Source organism: Schistocerca cancellata, chromosome 1 (genome assembly GCF_023864275.1).
Source record: "Schistocerca cancellata isolate TAMUIC-IGC-003103 chromosome 1, iqSchCanc2.1, whole genome shotgun sequence".
Taxonomy (NCBI): Eukaryota; Metazoa; Arthropoda; class Insecta; order Orthoptera; family Acrididae; genus Schistocerca; species Schistocerca cancellata.
The window spans coordinates 1,134,397,059-1,134,413,425 of NC_064626.1; the positions used below are offsets into that span (position 1 = coordinate 1,134,397,059).

General features: G+C 40.5%; 1 protein-coding gene across 1 annotated transcript in view; it reads right to left on the reverse strand.

The window, feature by feature from the left end:
- The window catches only part of LOC126133935 (Down syndrome cell adhesion molecule-like protein Dscam2), a 367,718-nt gene that overhangs the window by 129,218 nt on the left and 222,133 nt on the right, over positions 1–16,367 (reverse strand). The window contains exon 19 of the mRNA XM_049915191.1: positions 13,194–13,355. Coding sequence (XP_049771148.1) covers positions 13,194–13,355 — 162 coding nt within the window. The remainder of the gene's footprint in view (positions 1–13,193; positions 13,356–16,367) is intronic.

The following is a 16,367-nucleotide window of genomic DNA, read 5'->3' on the forward strand; positions in this document are numbered from 1 at the left end:
CCAAACTTTACAGAAGTTCTCCTGCGAACCTTGCAGAACTAGCACTCCTGAAAGAAAGGATATAGCGGAGACATGGCTTAGCCACAGCCTGGGGGATGTTTCCAGAATGAGATTTTCACTCTGCAGCGGAGTGTGCGCTGATATGAAACTTCCTGGCAGATTAAAACTGTGTGCCCGACCGAGACTCGAACTCGGGACCTTTGCCTTTCGCGGGCAAGTGCTCTACCAACTGAGCTACCGAAGCACGACTCACGCCCGGTACTCACAGCTTTACTTCTGCCAGTATCTCGTCTCCTACCTTCCAAACTTTACAGAAGTTCTCCTGCGAACCTTGCAGAACTAGCACTCCTGAAAGAAAGGATATAGCGGAGACATGGCTTAGCCACAGCCTGGGGGATGTTTCCAGAATGAGATTTTCACTCTGCAGCGGAGTGTGCGCTGATATGAAACTTCCTGGCAGATTAAAACTGTGTGCCCGACCGAGACTCGAACTCGGGACCTTTGCCTTTCGCGGGCAAGTGCTCTACCAACTGAGCTACCGAAGCACGACTCACGCCCGGTACTCACAGCTTTACTTCTGCCAGTATCTCGTCTCCTACCTTCCAAACTTTACAGAAGTTCTCCTGCGAACCTTGCAGAACTAGCACTCCTGAAAGAAAGGATATAGCGGAGACATGGCTTAGCCACAGCCTGGGGGATGTTTCCAGAATGAGATTTTCACTCTGCAGCGGAGTGTGCGCTGATATGAAACTTCCTGGCAGATTAAAACTGTGTGCCCGACCGAGACTCGAACTCGGGACCTTTGCCTTTCGCGGGCAAGTGCTCTACCAACTGAGCTACCGAAGCACGACTCACGCCCGGTACTCACAGCTTTCAGGAGTGCTAGTTCTGCAAGGTTCGCAGGAGAACTTCTGTAAAGTTTGGAAGGTAGGAGACGAGATACTGGCAGAAGTAAAGCTGTGAGTACCGGGCGTGAGTCGTGCTTCGGTAGCTCAGTTGGTAGAGCACTTGCCCGCGAAAGGCAAAGGTCCCGAGTTCGAGTCTCGGTCGGGCACACAGTTTTAATCTGCCAGGAAGTTTCATATCAGCGCACACTCCGCTGCAGAGTGAAAATCTCATTCTGGAAACATCCCCCAGGCTGTGGCTAAGCCATGTCTCCGCTATATCCTTTCTTTCAGGAGTGCTAGTTCTGCAAGGTTCGCAGGAGAACTTCTGTAAAGTTTGGAAGGTAGGAGACGAGATACTGGCAGAAGTAAAGCTGTGAGTACCGGGCGTGAGTCGTGCTTCGGTAGCTCAGTTGGTAGAGCACTTGCCCGCGAAAGGCAAAGGTCCCGAGTTCGAGTCTCGGTTGGGCACACAGTTTTAATCTGCCAGGAAGTTTCATATCAGCGCACACTCCGCTGCAGAGTGAAAATCTCATTCTGGAAACATCCCCCAGGCTGTGGCTAAGCCATGTCTCCGCTATATCCTTTCTTTCAGGAGTGCTAGTTCTGCAAGGTTCGCAGGAGAACTTCTGTAAAGTTTGGAAGGTAGGAGACGAGATACTGGCAGAAGTAAAGCTGTGAGTACCGGGCGTGAGTCGTGCTTCGGTAGCTCAGTTGGTAGAGCACTTGCCCGCGAAAGGCAAAGGTCCCGAGTTCGAGTCTCGGTCGGGCACACAGTTTTAATCTGCCAGGAAGTTTCATATCAGCGCACACTCCGCTGCAGAGTGAAAATCTCATTCTGGAAACATCCCCCAGGCTGTGGCTAAGCCATGTCTCCGCTATATCCTTTCTTTCAGGAGTGCTAGTTCTGCAAGGTTCGCAGGAGAACTTCTGTAAAGTTTGGAAGGTAGGAGACGAGATACTGGCAGAAGTAAATCAGTGAGTACCGGGCGTGAGTCGTGCTTCGGTAGCTCAGTTGGTAGAGCACTTGCCCGCGAAAGGCAAAGGTCCCGAGTTCGAGTCTCGGTCGGGCACACAGTTTTAATCTGCCAGGAAGTTTCAACTGTGGTGTTGGCCGTCGAATGGCGCTAGCTGCACAGCATTTGTGCACCGCCGCCGTCAGTGTCAGCCAGTTTGCCGTGGCATACGGAGCTCCATCGCAGTCTTTAACACTGGTAGCATGCCGCGACAGCGTGGACGTGAACCATATGTGCAGTTGACGGACTTTGAGCGAGGGCATATAGTGGGCAAGCGGGAGGCCGGGTGGACGTACCGCCGAATTGCTCATCACATGGGGCGTGAGGTCTCCACAGTACATCGATGTTGTCGCCAGTGGTCGGCGGAAGGTGCACGTGCCCGTCGACCTGGGACCGGACCGCAGTGACGCACGGATGCACGCCAAGACCGTAGGATCCTACGCAGTGCCGTAGGGGACCGCACCGCCACTTCCCAGCAAATTAGGGACACTGTTGCTCCTGGGGTATCGGCGAGGACCATTCGCAACCGTCTCCATGAAGCTGGGCTACGGTCCCGCACACCGTTAGGCCGTCTTCCGCTCACGCCCCAACATCGTGCAGCCCGCCTCCAGTGGTGTCGCGACAGGCGTGAATGGAGGGACGAATGGAGACGTGTCGTCTTCAGCGATGAGAGTCGCTTCTGCCTTGGTGCCAATGATGGTTGTATGCGTGTTTGGCACCGTGCAGGTGAGCGCCACAATCAGGACTGCATATGACCGAGGCACACAGGGCCAACACCCGGCATCATGGTGTGGGGACCGATCTCCTACACTGGCCGTACACCACTGGTGATCGTCGAGGGGACACTGAATAGTGCACGGTACATCCAAACCATCATCGAACCCATCGTTCTACAATTCCTAGACCGGCAAGGGAACTTGCTGTTCCAACAGGACAATGCACGTCCGCATGTATCCCGTGCCACCCAACGTGCTCTAGAAGGTGTAAGTCAACTACCCTGGCCAGCAAGATCTCCGGATCTGTCCCCCATTGAGCATGTTTGGGACTGGATGAAGCGTCGTCTCACGCGGTCTGTACGTCCAGCACGAACGCTGGTCCAACTGAGGCGCCAGGTGGAAATGGCATGGCAAGCCGTTCCACAGGACTACATCCAGCATCTCTACGATCGCCTCCATGGGAGAATAGCAGCCTGCATTGCTGCGAAAGGTGGATATACACTGTACTAGTGCCGACATTGTGCATGCTCTGTTGCCTGTGTCTATGTGCCTGTGGTTCTGTCAGTGTGATCATGTGATGTATCTGACCCCAGGAATGTGTCAATAAAGTTTCCCCTTCCTGGGACAATGAATTCACGGTGATCTTATTTCAATTTCCAGGAGTGTATATGATAGTAAGAATTGAAAGAAACATAAAAAGTTAGAGTTTGTCTGAGAATAATTTTACTTATTTAGTGAATGGTAAAACTATAGAAACATGTGGCAAATGTAAAACACAAAAATAGCATATAAAACAAACACACTAAAATGTTAACAAACTAGCATTACGTTACAGTGAGTGGATGTTTAGAAACATAAACAGATAGTTGCAACAGAGCTCTTTGTCCAGGGAACTTAGCCATGCAATATTCTTTGGAGAGACTTAATACAATCATCCCAGTCACCTTGCAATCTTCTTATAGGACATTCATGGCTACAGACTTTTTTTCTTTTTTGCAGCTACATGGCATGATTGAGACAATCTGATTCATCATATCTTGTCCAGCACACAGTGTGCAATTAGCTCTACTGTTATTCTTCTAAATTACAAGGAATAGGTAAGTGGAGACTGTGGAGATCACACAGCAGGCAGAAAACAGTGCACTACTAAGGAATTATGTGAATGGGACAGAAATTGGTACATGTGATGTATGTGTACAGACAAACAAATATTTATAAAGAAGCATAGGCGTACAGCACTCAGTTGCAATCCCATTGGTACTTTTATTACTCTTGGATAAACAAATTTCAGATATAAATATCCACTAAAGATGGCTATTTATAGTTGAGTTCTGGATATGCAAGAATAATAATAAAACCAATGAGAATGTGACTGATTGCTGTATTTCTTTCCTTCCTTATAATAATATATAGTCACTGTGAATAACAGTTTCATATGGAGCCAAAGTTGGTAAACAAATATTTACAATTTCAGAAACGAATGGATGACTTATTCAGGAGAAACAGTTTCACAAATTGAGCAAGTTGGTAACACACTGGACCACCTCTAGCCCTTATGCAAGCATTTATTTAGCCTGGCAGTGTCTGATACAGTTGTTGGATGTCCTCTTGAGGAATATCATTCTAAATTCTGTCCAGTTTGTGAATCAGATCATCAAAATCCCAAAATTGCTGGAAGGTCTTGCTCATAATGCACCAAACATTCTCAACTGGGGAGAGATCTGGCAACCTTGCTGGGCAAGGTAGCACTGGGCAAGCACAAAGATAAGCAACAGAAAGTCTTGTCATGTGCAGGTGGGCATTATCTTACTGAAATGTAAGCTCAGGATGGCTTGCCATGAAAGGCAACCAAATGGGGCATAGAATATCAATGACATATTGCTATGCTGCAGAGGTGCCACAGATGACAATCGTAGGGATCCTGCTATGAAAAGAAATGACTGCCCAGACCATCATTAATGGTTGTTGGGCTGAGTTAGGTTGGTATGCCACATTGTCCAAGACAATTCCAGTCATGCCTTTGGCCTGGAATCTAATTGGCTGAGTACAATTGTCTTCAGTGATAAGTTACACTTTGAGTCCTGATGACAAGTAAGATGTGTCTGGAGACACCTTGGGCAGCAGTGGGATACCAACATGTCTTGTCATCCACCATACAGCCCGGTAGCTGGGAGCGATGGTCTGGAGTGCTGTTTCTTTTCATAGCGGTAATAGAGTATAAACATAAACACCTCTTGTGAATCAGTCTATCTATTGGTGAAAACCATATCAAATTCCCTAAAGTAGTTCCTGAGGCCAGCCTTTAAATAGACAGAAAAATATGGTGAGACCCTTTAATCCACTAGTTCAGCCAATTTCCACAAAATATTTGCAAATTGTATACACAGACCTTCCTTGTGACTAGGTCTGTCAATTAGTGAAAACTGTATTAAAATCCCTACATTAAGTCCTTTGATTAGCTTTTACATACAGACAGAAAAACACAGTGAGGGGACTTCAATTTAGTAATACATATAGAATACTGTAGCTGTGTTGGGAAAGAACCAGAGCAGCAAGAGCTTAGAGAAAGGACTGAAGCAAAAATTTTTGTAGGCACTGAAAGGTGACTAAAGCCAGAGGTAAGTTCAGCTGAAGTTTTTACCAAGGACTTTACAGTGTACAGAAAGAATAAAACAAGTTCAATTACTGGTGGCCTATTTGTTGCTATCAGAAGCAGTTTATCTTGCTGCTAAAATAAAGCAACCTATAAGATTGCTGGGTGGTCATACAGATAAAAGTTACCTTCAAAAATCGAAATAAATTGATAATCAATTACTTTTACCGACACCAGATTCAGATAATATGGTTGCTGAAAGGTTCATGGAAAATTTGAGTCTCATTTCTAATAGGTCATCTCATCAATTCATACAATTATAGTTGGTGGCGACCTTAATCTTCCCTTGATATGATGGAAAAAATAAATGTTTAAAATTGATTGTAGGCATAAACTTCATCCAGAACTGTGTTAAATGCTTTCTTTGAGTCCATACAAAGTGTAACTGGTTGCAGTGATGTACTAGAAGTATTAGTGACCAATAATTCTGATCAAATAGAGAGCTTCATGCTAGATACAGAAGTTAGGGACCACGAGGTTGTAGTGGTAACATTGAGTACCATAACATCCAAATCCACCACAAATAAATGCAAAATATATTTTTTTTTAGAAAGTAGGTAACAATGCACTTGGCATGTTCTTACGAGACATTCTCGATTCCTTCTATACTAACAGTGAAAGTGTCACCCAGACATGTTCAAACTTGAAGAGATAGTGTTGATAGCAACTGTGAGTTTTACATAAATTAAATTAATAAGAGCTGGAACAGACCTCACATGGTGCACAAAACAGGTTGAAACATAACAAGGTGGAATGGCACCACTTACTGATTATATTGTATTTGTAATGCATAAACCACAAGCACGTGATATTGTGAAACTCTTGTGGGGAAGTATTCCACTAAATTTTGTTAGTCAATGTGTAGTTCTCAGACTACTGATGAAAATGGTATCATTAGTTTTTGAGGAAAAATTTCATTTAAAGAAATATTTTAAACTTACGATTCACTAAAACTACGTGATATTCGAAATTCAAACCTGCTAATAATCGTGTCTCAAAATTCACATAAGTTATCTGAAAGTCTTCACTCTCCTCTTTCAAGAAACATTTTACTGTTTCTCAATACTTAACATTCAGAAAATTATTAGTAATCAAAACATTCTAATCTTAAAATGATATCTTGTCAAAATTCCATTGTTATAGTTTTGTAGCTACAATGTTCCTGCCTTCAAAAACATATGGTATAACTTTTCCGGCGTAAAATGGTAGCTTGTGAAAGATTTAAAACAGGAAATTTTGTTCTCTTGAAAAATTCTTGGCATGTTTTTTTAGAGCCAAGTGCTTGCCAAAACTTATGACACATAACCTTATTCACGCCAAAGGAAGGACATCTATACTGTAGATAAACTAAGCAATGTTTTTGCATGTCTTTTTTTTTTCTCTCTTTTCTGTTAATTATAATAGCTTTAAATTTCAATATTTTGTAATATCTGACCTATATGCATTTTTATTTAGATGTTGCAGTTTGTTGTGGTTGAGCATTCACCTAGTGTTAATAATGTGTTATTGAAAGGGTAGATAGATGCTCACCTCATAGACAAGACACTGAGTTGCAGACTCAAGGGTTATAACCTGAAAGATGAAATTGGTCGTGTGTGTGTGTGTGTGTGTGTGTGTGTGTGTGTGTGTGTGTGTGTGTGTGTGTTTGTGCTTTCTACTTCTGATGAAGGATGCAGTCTGAAAGCTGAACATCTGTAGCATTCTTTTTCACTGTGTCTATCTGGTGAGCTATGTGGAGAGCAGCAATATCGCCTTTCCATACTGTTATTACCATTTTTACCCACACATAAGATGACCTCGCCCCCCTCTCCTGAGAAAAATTTATTTTTCCACATATTATGAGTAATCAAAATTTTTATTCATGTAAGGGGTTAACCTTACAACTATTCTAAATTTATGCCATTTATTGATTATCTATATTTTGATAATACAAGAAGAAATAAAATAAACAAAGAAGTAGTTTACACTGATTTTTATCTTCACTTTCTTTTTTGTTCATTTATCCTGTCATATATGGTATCACTATTTTTAATCATCATTGTTGTCATCCAAACATGATGGTTGTGAATCTTATATCTGTTGTGTCACAAATATTTGGCTGTTTCAACCAAATCTGTTGCAATTTCTGAGGTTGTGGTTACTGTGGAACCTGAGAACACAGCAGCTTTTTTTGTGAACACATGGCAGATTTCAGTTCTATATTGACTATTTTATGACAAATATATTGTCTGCCTGCCACTCTTTCATTGACTGTGTAGAGCCAGCATCTGACACACCCCAAGTCATTCCCATCATACCTCATGGTGAGCGTTGACAATATTGCTGCATGAAACACGTAAGTATGTCACTGGCTCCCATCTAGACTTTTAGTGTATCCTGCAAAAATGTATGTTACTGTTGAGTATTCATCCAATTTTCAAATCAATTTGATTCCAAGTTCAAAAGGAATCAGGAAAACTACAGTTTAAACATGGTAGATGTTCATATAAAGCCAAAGTATGCAGAATATATTCCCATGGTTGGCAGGATGACAAAATTTCTGCCTGCTCAACACTCCCCTCCCCATACTCATCATAGTTCTCAGACAAGCTGGGTACTGTTCCCCGTCAAACTTTCCATAATGCTGTGCTTGAACAACAGTGAAACATGGTTAGCAATATCTTTTAGGGTGCAGGTCATAAGAACAATAGCAACTAATACATAAATAAGAAATCACAATCACTGTCAGTCCAATTCTTGAGCTTCTGCTCGTCCTGCGACCTAGTGATGTCTGTTCGTACTGTACCATCAATGGTTCTTTTTTCTGTAATTTAGTCTCTCAACAATGATTACAGTCTGCTTAATGCGATTTATTTTGTTTGTTTAACATGTCATTCTGGGTTAATTTTCCTTCTCATTTCATCTGAATATCATCGTTGTGTTCTAAACCTGATTAAAAAGTTGGTAACATTTTCACTCGTATTCTAATACGTCTACAGTGTTTGAATTTCTCATTTACAACTGACTTGGGTTCAAAACCAAGTAATGGTTTTTGAAGGACAAGATTTTCACCTTTGCTTAAAAAGCAGCATAAATGTTCTGTTTAAATACAACAAAAGTTTAATTTAATGTTGTTTCCTCCTCTGTCTCAAAAAAATTGTCAATTTTTAAGCAGGACATTAGATTGTTGTAGTGACTAGTTCATAGTCTATTGCACATCCCTTTCACTAGCACTGTGAGTCAGTGTCAGGTAATTTTTTGAGCAAGATCAATACTGTATTGAATGCTTCGATGTGTAGGGAGATTTTGAATGTATTCAAACACAAGTATTGTCCTATCCTTCATTATTGTTCAAAATAAATTTGTATGAAACCTCAACAGCCAAAGCTTCATCTATACATGCAAGATGAGCTCTATATTAATCTATTAAACAATGTAAAACGTTGGCCTCAGTAACAATAATTTAATCTGTGAATATAAGATGACACCATATTTTTGAATGATGAATTTGGGAAAAAACCTCATTTTATAATTGGATAAATACAGTATTCCATTCTGGAATTCCATCATTTAATATGTAATTGAGTCTGCCTGCAGTTGGTAGCCACTGTGTAATATTCCATATGAGTCAGCAGTGAGCTAGTGTCATGCAGTTGTGTTTCAGCTGTTGAGGTGTCTATTATTTGTGTGGCTACCTGTAAAATCTTTTAGACCACTCATAGGTAATGTGATCTGCTGATCTATGATATATTAACTGTCAAAAGTACTAACTACAAGCTTATCACTGTAGAGTTAAAGTTAATAATGCAAATGAACAAAAAGAAAAGTAAGCTTGACTGTATTGTGATACTAACAAGGGGAGGCTATGATATTGGGATCACAGATGTGCTTCAAACTTTGGACACCTTCAGAAGGTCATTAAAACAACATACTATGCTAGTAGTAAGGTGCACTGTTCTGGCAATTCTGAGAAAATCGCAAGAGAAGTTTTCATGTATATTATGTGGCTTACATGTATGAGGGGGGGACCAAAAAATAACTGGAATCGTAATGCTGCACATTGTGTACTTGTAGTAGCAGGTTGCACCACCAGAGGGTTGTAGTAAGAGCTCTGCTGAGTCATTCTGCCATGCAGTGCCACCCAACAGTGAGAAGTGTGGTTTCTTTGGCAGTTCTTTGAATGTGTGTACAGTGCAGACGTGACACGAGGAAATGGCTAGTTCTTACGAACAACAGGCGGCAGTGAAGTTTTGTTTCTTGCTTGGCAAGAACGCAGCAGAAACTATTGCGATGATTCAGACAGCCTACAAAGACCATGCTCTTAGTAAAATGCAAGTGTGCGAATGGTTTTCTTGGCTTAAAAAGGGAGAAATGGTGGTTGAAATCAGCCCTGTTCCAGTCGACCTTCAACTGCTCGAAGCAAAGACAACATTGACAAAATCCATGATCTCACCAGTAACGATTAACGCAGGACAATCGGCCAACTCGAGAACTTGTCCAGGTTGTCCTGGAGCTCAATTCAGCGCATCTTGACCATCGATTTGGGGATGCAAAGAGTGGCAGCAAAATTTGTGCCAAAGTTTCTTACCAGAGATCAAAGGGATCGTCGTGTTCAAGCCTGTCTCGAAATGGACACGTTCAAAGATGATCCACATTTTTTCAACAAAATCATTACAGATGATGAGTCATGGTGCTATGGGTATGATCCAGAAAGTAAACAACAGTCATCGCAATGGAAGTCACCCGGCTCACCTCGACCAAAAAAAGCTCGACATGTGAAATCGGATGTGAAGACGATGTTGATCTGTTTTTTTGACATCAAAGGGATCGTACACTCTGAATTTGTCCCTGAAAACCAGACAGTAAACAAACAATTCTATTTGGAGGTTATGAAACGGCTTTGCAGAAGTTTGTCGCGAAAACGTTCGGCTTTGTGGGATTCTGGCATGTGGTTCCTGCATCACGACAATGCTCCTGCGCACACGGCTCTCAGCGTTTGCCAGTTTTTGGCCTCAACAAAGACGACTACCTTGATCCACATGCCCTTTTTGCTAGATTTAGCACCCTCGGACTTCTTCCTATTCCTGAGGGTGAAAAGAGACTCGAGAGGGAAGCGTTTTGCGGACATGGAAGACGTAAAACACAGTGTCATGAAAGTGCTAGCAGGTATCAAGGAGGATGAATTTAAAAGGTGCTTCTAACACTGGAATGAACATTTGGACAAGTGTGCTAATGGAGAGTACTTTGAAGGAGATTAAGGTTGTATTTGAAAACAATAAAGTATATGCTTTCTAGAAAGAAATTCTGGTTACTTTTGGGTCCCCCCTTGTATGTGCGTGGGTGCCAGACATTGCAGTGGTCAAGTGATTAGCGTACGAGCTTCATAGGATGAACATATAAGAAGTGATGGTTCAACTCCTGCTCAGACTTAATAATTTATCTACTTTTGTTTTTCATCACACGCCATATTATTTAATGATGCCAAGAACACACCTGATGAGTTACTGTGAATTATTGTTGTGGTCTGGCAAATTGTGACTTACTATATTACTGATGGTGAATTACATAATTCATGTTGTTATTTATCCAGATACGACTTGGACTTTCTAAGTCTGTCCCTCATATTTGAAAATTTAATTACAAATAGTAAATATTCAAATAACATAGAAAATTCATTACAACTTCATGAAAAAGCAAATGTTTTTTGTCATTATGATAATTCTCAAATGTCACATAAATTAAATAATGTGAGCAGTGATGAAAAAAATGTGGATTCAAAATAAGTGTTAGCGGAATTCAAACCATCATCTCATCCATGACCCTTTTGCCTAGCACGAATGCTAACCACTTGATTACAATGCTTTCTTATAGCTGGCACCTTCACACAGATATATCAGTTACATAATAATTTAATTGGATAGATAAAAAAATCTACTCACCAAGCGGTGGCAGAACACACACATGAGAAAGACGGTCGAAACTGGCAAGCTTTCAGAGCAAGTGGCTCCTTTTTCGGGCAAAATGGTTGAAGAGGAAGGAACAAGGGTGAATGAAAAGGACTTGAGAGGTCTAAGAAAAGGGGTAGATTTCAGGAAAGTCGCCCAAAACTGCAGGTCAGAGGAGACTTACCATATGGGATGAGAAGGAAATCAGTCTTTCCTTCTCATCCTGCATGGTAAGTGTCTTCTGACCCACAGCCAAAGAACATTTGTGAAGATGGACTTCCATGAGTGTTAAGATCCACCCAAAATCAGGTTGGAAACTTTAAAATACCAGAAGACAGTTGCAGAAGCAATGAAAAATGGCAGATTTAAAAGAGCGCAACATTTTCAAAATCAGGGATAGTTTACAAATGCTTAAAACTTAGCACTGACTTCAATATGAGAAGCTTTTAATAACTATCACAGCAAAATTCTGTCTCAAAATCTGGCAGACAGTCCAGAGCGATTCTGACTGTATGTGAAGTATACCAATGGCAAGACACAATCAATACCTTCACTGTATGGCACCAATGGTAAATGTTCCACCAACAGGACCACTAATGTGGAGTTACTAAACATGGTTTCCCAGAATCCTATCATAAAGGAGATGCAGTAAATATTGCAGATTTCAAATCAAGGGAAACATGAGTAATTTGAAAATTGATATACTCAGTTTACTGATGCAAGTTAAATCACTTAATAAAGGCAAATTATTTGGTATATTGTATACCAATTAGAGTCCTTTCAAAGTATGTTGATGAAATTTCTCCATTTTTAGCAGTCATATACAACTGTCACCTCAACAAAACATCCATCCCTAAGGATGGAAAAGTTGCACAGGTCACACAAAAATACAAGAAGGGAAACAGAAATACTCCCCTGAATTATAAACCCATGTCATTGACAGTTTTTAGCAGTCATATACAACTGCCACCTCAACAAAACATCCATACTCAAAGGTAGAAAAGTTGCAGAGGTCACACAATCACACAAGAGGGAAAACAGAAGTAATCCACTGAATTATAGATCCATATCATTGACACTTACACGTAACGAGCACAGGTTAAGAAAGTAATGTTCGTGTGAAACGCAACTGGCTCTTTATTCTCTGAGTGCTATCAATAGAAATCTGAAGTTGATTCCATTATTCTACATTTCCAGACACCTTTGGATATTGTTCCTCACAAGTGGCTTCCAATCAAACTGTATGCCTATGAAGTATCATCTAAGTTGTGCAACTAGACTCATGATTTCCAGCCAGAAATGTCACAGTTTGAGTTTGCACTAATTGATGGGAAGTCATCTAATGAAACTGAAGTGACTTCTGGGGTTCCCCAGCAAAATGTTATAGTCCTTTTATATTCTTTATCAATATAAACAATTTAGGAGACAATCTGAGTCACCTTCTTTGAATGTTAGTGGACGTGCTGTTGTTTACTGTCTAGTAAAGTCATCAGAACAACTTAAACTGGAATCATCACATAAAAAATATTTTGTGAACCAAGGACTACATTTATTGGGAGTATACTTATGGAATGCATTAATCTATGAAAGAGATGCCTACACGGCACTTGGCAATCCTTTTTCAAACAAGACAGCTCGTTTTGTGTTGTCACAAAATAGGAGACAATGTCATGGATATGATGTGCAAGTTGGGATGGAAATCATTAAATCTTTTAATGAAATCATAATCACAAACTGAATGCCAATATTTTGTTGACTCCCATCCATACAGGCAGAAATGACCTCATCATGCTAAAATAAAAGAAAAAGGAGCAGACAGCGAAAGGTTTCACTCTTCATTTTCCCCCTCTATTATTCATGTTTGAAAGTATAAGAAAATGTCTGAAAGTGGTTCAGTTAGCCCTCTGTCAGACACTTACGTATGAATTGCAGAGTAACCAAGTCGATGTAGATGTAGTTTTAACATAAGATAATGAAAATGGTATACACTGGCAGTTTACCATCTTGTTCAGTATTGCAAAAAATGGAGTTGCTTGAGGCTCCTTCGCCAACATCTGTGTAAGCTGATAATCTAACAGAATAATTGGTGTATTTCAGCAGACCATGAAGGTAAGTTTCTAGGCTAGGTGTTCTTTTCACTTCACTCCTGGACAAATGTACATCTGAAAGCAAGAAAACACTATAAAAATGTTATCTTTTATAAAGAAACTTTATTCAAATTCTATAATGTTTAAGGCACTGTAACTCTACAAACATGTGAGAGCCACTCCAAAAGAAATTCACATTCCTTACACCCAATTTATTTTCCACACCTTTGATATTTTTACACACATTAATACATTTTGGGAGACAAAGTGTCATTCTTTCACATAATCTCTGCCCCTTTCAATTGCCTTACACCACTGTGGAACAAGACCAGTATACTTACATGGTGGATTTCAAGGCAGGCATGTTTGAGACACTGTTTAGCATCTTCCACAAGGCAGTCATCAGCTTCAAATATCATTCTACAAACGGATTCCCTCACCAAAGAGGTGGAAGTCACATGGAACCAGGTGAGAATTGTAGATATGGTGCTTCAATGTTATCCACCAAAACTTTCTAATCCTTTAACATTCTCAGTAACCTATCTGGTACAAACGTTTTCCAACTTCAACTGTCTCAATATTCTGCACACACTCACTTCTCCTACTTGCACTCATATTGACAGTTCATTTACTGTTACGGGTTTGTATGCCAAAGTCAGATTGTAAATAAGCTGCACATTACCAGGAGCTTATACAGAGTTTGGTCTGCTGCTACACATGAGATCCCAAGTACTGGGGTGCCTGCTGTCAGCAGAAAACTTGCTTTTCTAACAACTAACTACACAATGATCAACAGCATCATCCCATATAACTTCTTTGGTACCTTCTGAATGTCTGTCACTGTCTTGTTCTCACAACACAGGAACTCTATAACAGTATGTTGCCTCAAACATTCAAGTGCAGCAGCCATCTTGATGGTGCGCTTGACAGTGTGACTTGTGGAAACAGGTTGATTTGGAGTTAAATATTAGTGGGAACAATATTTCTATGACCTCCATGAATAGCAAAGTTGTAGAACAAATGTTGGGTTTTTGAAAAAAAAAATGTAGTACTCTTCTTTTGGAGTGACCCTTCTGTTAACATACTTCAGATAATAAACCATAAGACCAACACAATGTTATTAGTGCATTGGTTGTGGAGATTATTTGATTCAGTTTAATCATTTCATTTATGTATTATGATCTGGAGATTATATCTTGTAAATCTATCTTCATGAAGGTGGGATCAATGACAAAATACATCAGTAGAATTATAAGCTTCATAATACCAGGAGATTCCTGGCACTGAAATTAAACTGACAATATGATCTGCTAAGAGAAACTGTTAAATTCCGTAAATGCTTAAAACATTTGTATATAAGCATCTTAATTAGTAGAAAATCTACTGAAAGTAAGTAATTTAACACTAATCTTGTATTTTAAGCCTGGGGTTTATTTTATTGTGTTAATTATTCATATAGTATGAATAGGCTTTGGTAATTCTAGAAATGGAATGAGGTGTTAATTTATGGAAAAGTTTGTAGTATAGAATCGAATTTCTTTTGCTTTTCTGCTACAGATTTTCCCACATTACAACACTGTCTGCAGATAACACGTCATTATGTTCATTAAAATTTTATTTAACGGGTTTAATCTACATATCTACATATATACTCCACTAGTCACCAAGTGGTGTGTGGGGGAGGGCACTATTCACACCAAAGTCATATTTCTCCCCCTCTGTTCCACTTGCGGATCGTGCGAGGGAAAAACGACTGTCTGAACGCCTCAGTACAAGTTCTAATTTCCCTTATCTTTGAATGGTGATCACTGTGTGACAAGAAAGTTGGTGGTGACAATACATGCTCTACATCTTCAGCGAAGATTGGATTTTGGAATTCAGTGAGCAGCCCCTTCCGTTTATCACTTTGTCTATCTGCAAGTGTGTCCCACTTCAAACTTTCTATGAGATTTGTAACACTCTCGTGAGGGCTAAATGTACCAGTCATGAATCTAGCCACTCTTCTTTGGACCTTCTCAATCTCTTGAATCAGACCTGACTGGTAAGGGTCCCATACAGACAAACAATACTCTAAGACTGTACGAACTAAAGTATTGTAAGCAATTTCCTTTGTTGAAGGACTGAATCACTTCAGGAGTCTACCAATAAACTGCAAACTAGAGTTCGTCTTACCCGTTACTTGTGTTACCTGATCTGTCCATTTGAGATCATTTTGAATAGTCACACCCAGATACTTGACAGATGTTACCACTTCCAAAGACTGGGCATTTATTTTGTACTCTTACGTTAGTGGGGATTTTTGCTTTGTTACATACAATAGGTTATACTCACTAATATTGAGAGATACCTGCCAGATAACTTTATAGATTTATTTTTTTGTGAATCCTCACTGATTTGTTCACAACTTTTGTGTGAAACTACTTTCCTGTAGACTACAGCATCATTGGCAAACAGACTAATGCAGCTGTCAATACCATCAACCGATCATTTATGTAAATCGTAAAAGCAGTGGACCTATTATGCTGCCCTGGGGCACACCTGATGTTACACTTGTTCCTGTTGAAGTCTCCCCCTTTCAGGACTACATACTGTTCTCTGTCTGTTAGAAAACTTTCTATCCAACCACATATGTCATCGGATAGACCATAAGCACAGACTTTTTGGAGCAAGGGACAGTGCGGAACTGAGTTGAACACCTTTCGAAAGTCGAGGAATATGGCATAAACCTGGGAGCTGGTATCTAGAGCATGTTGTATATCATGCACAAAGAGGGAGCTGTGTCTCGCATGACTGCTGTTTCCTAAAACCGCGCTGGTTTCTGCAGATGGGCTTCTCAGAGTCTAGGAAAGGTCATTATGTCTGTACACAAAATATGTTGCTTGATTCTACAACAAACTGGTGTCAGTGAAATTGGCTGGTAATTATGTGCATCCAATTTTTTACCCTTTTCATAGATTGCTACGACCTGGGCCTTCTTCCAGTCCTGTGGACCTTTCTGCTCTTTCATTGAACTCTGATAGATGATGGATAAGAATGGCGCTATATTTGTAGCATAGTCAACATCTAATCTTACGGGGATACCATCTG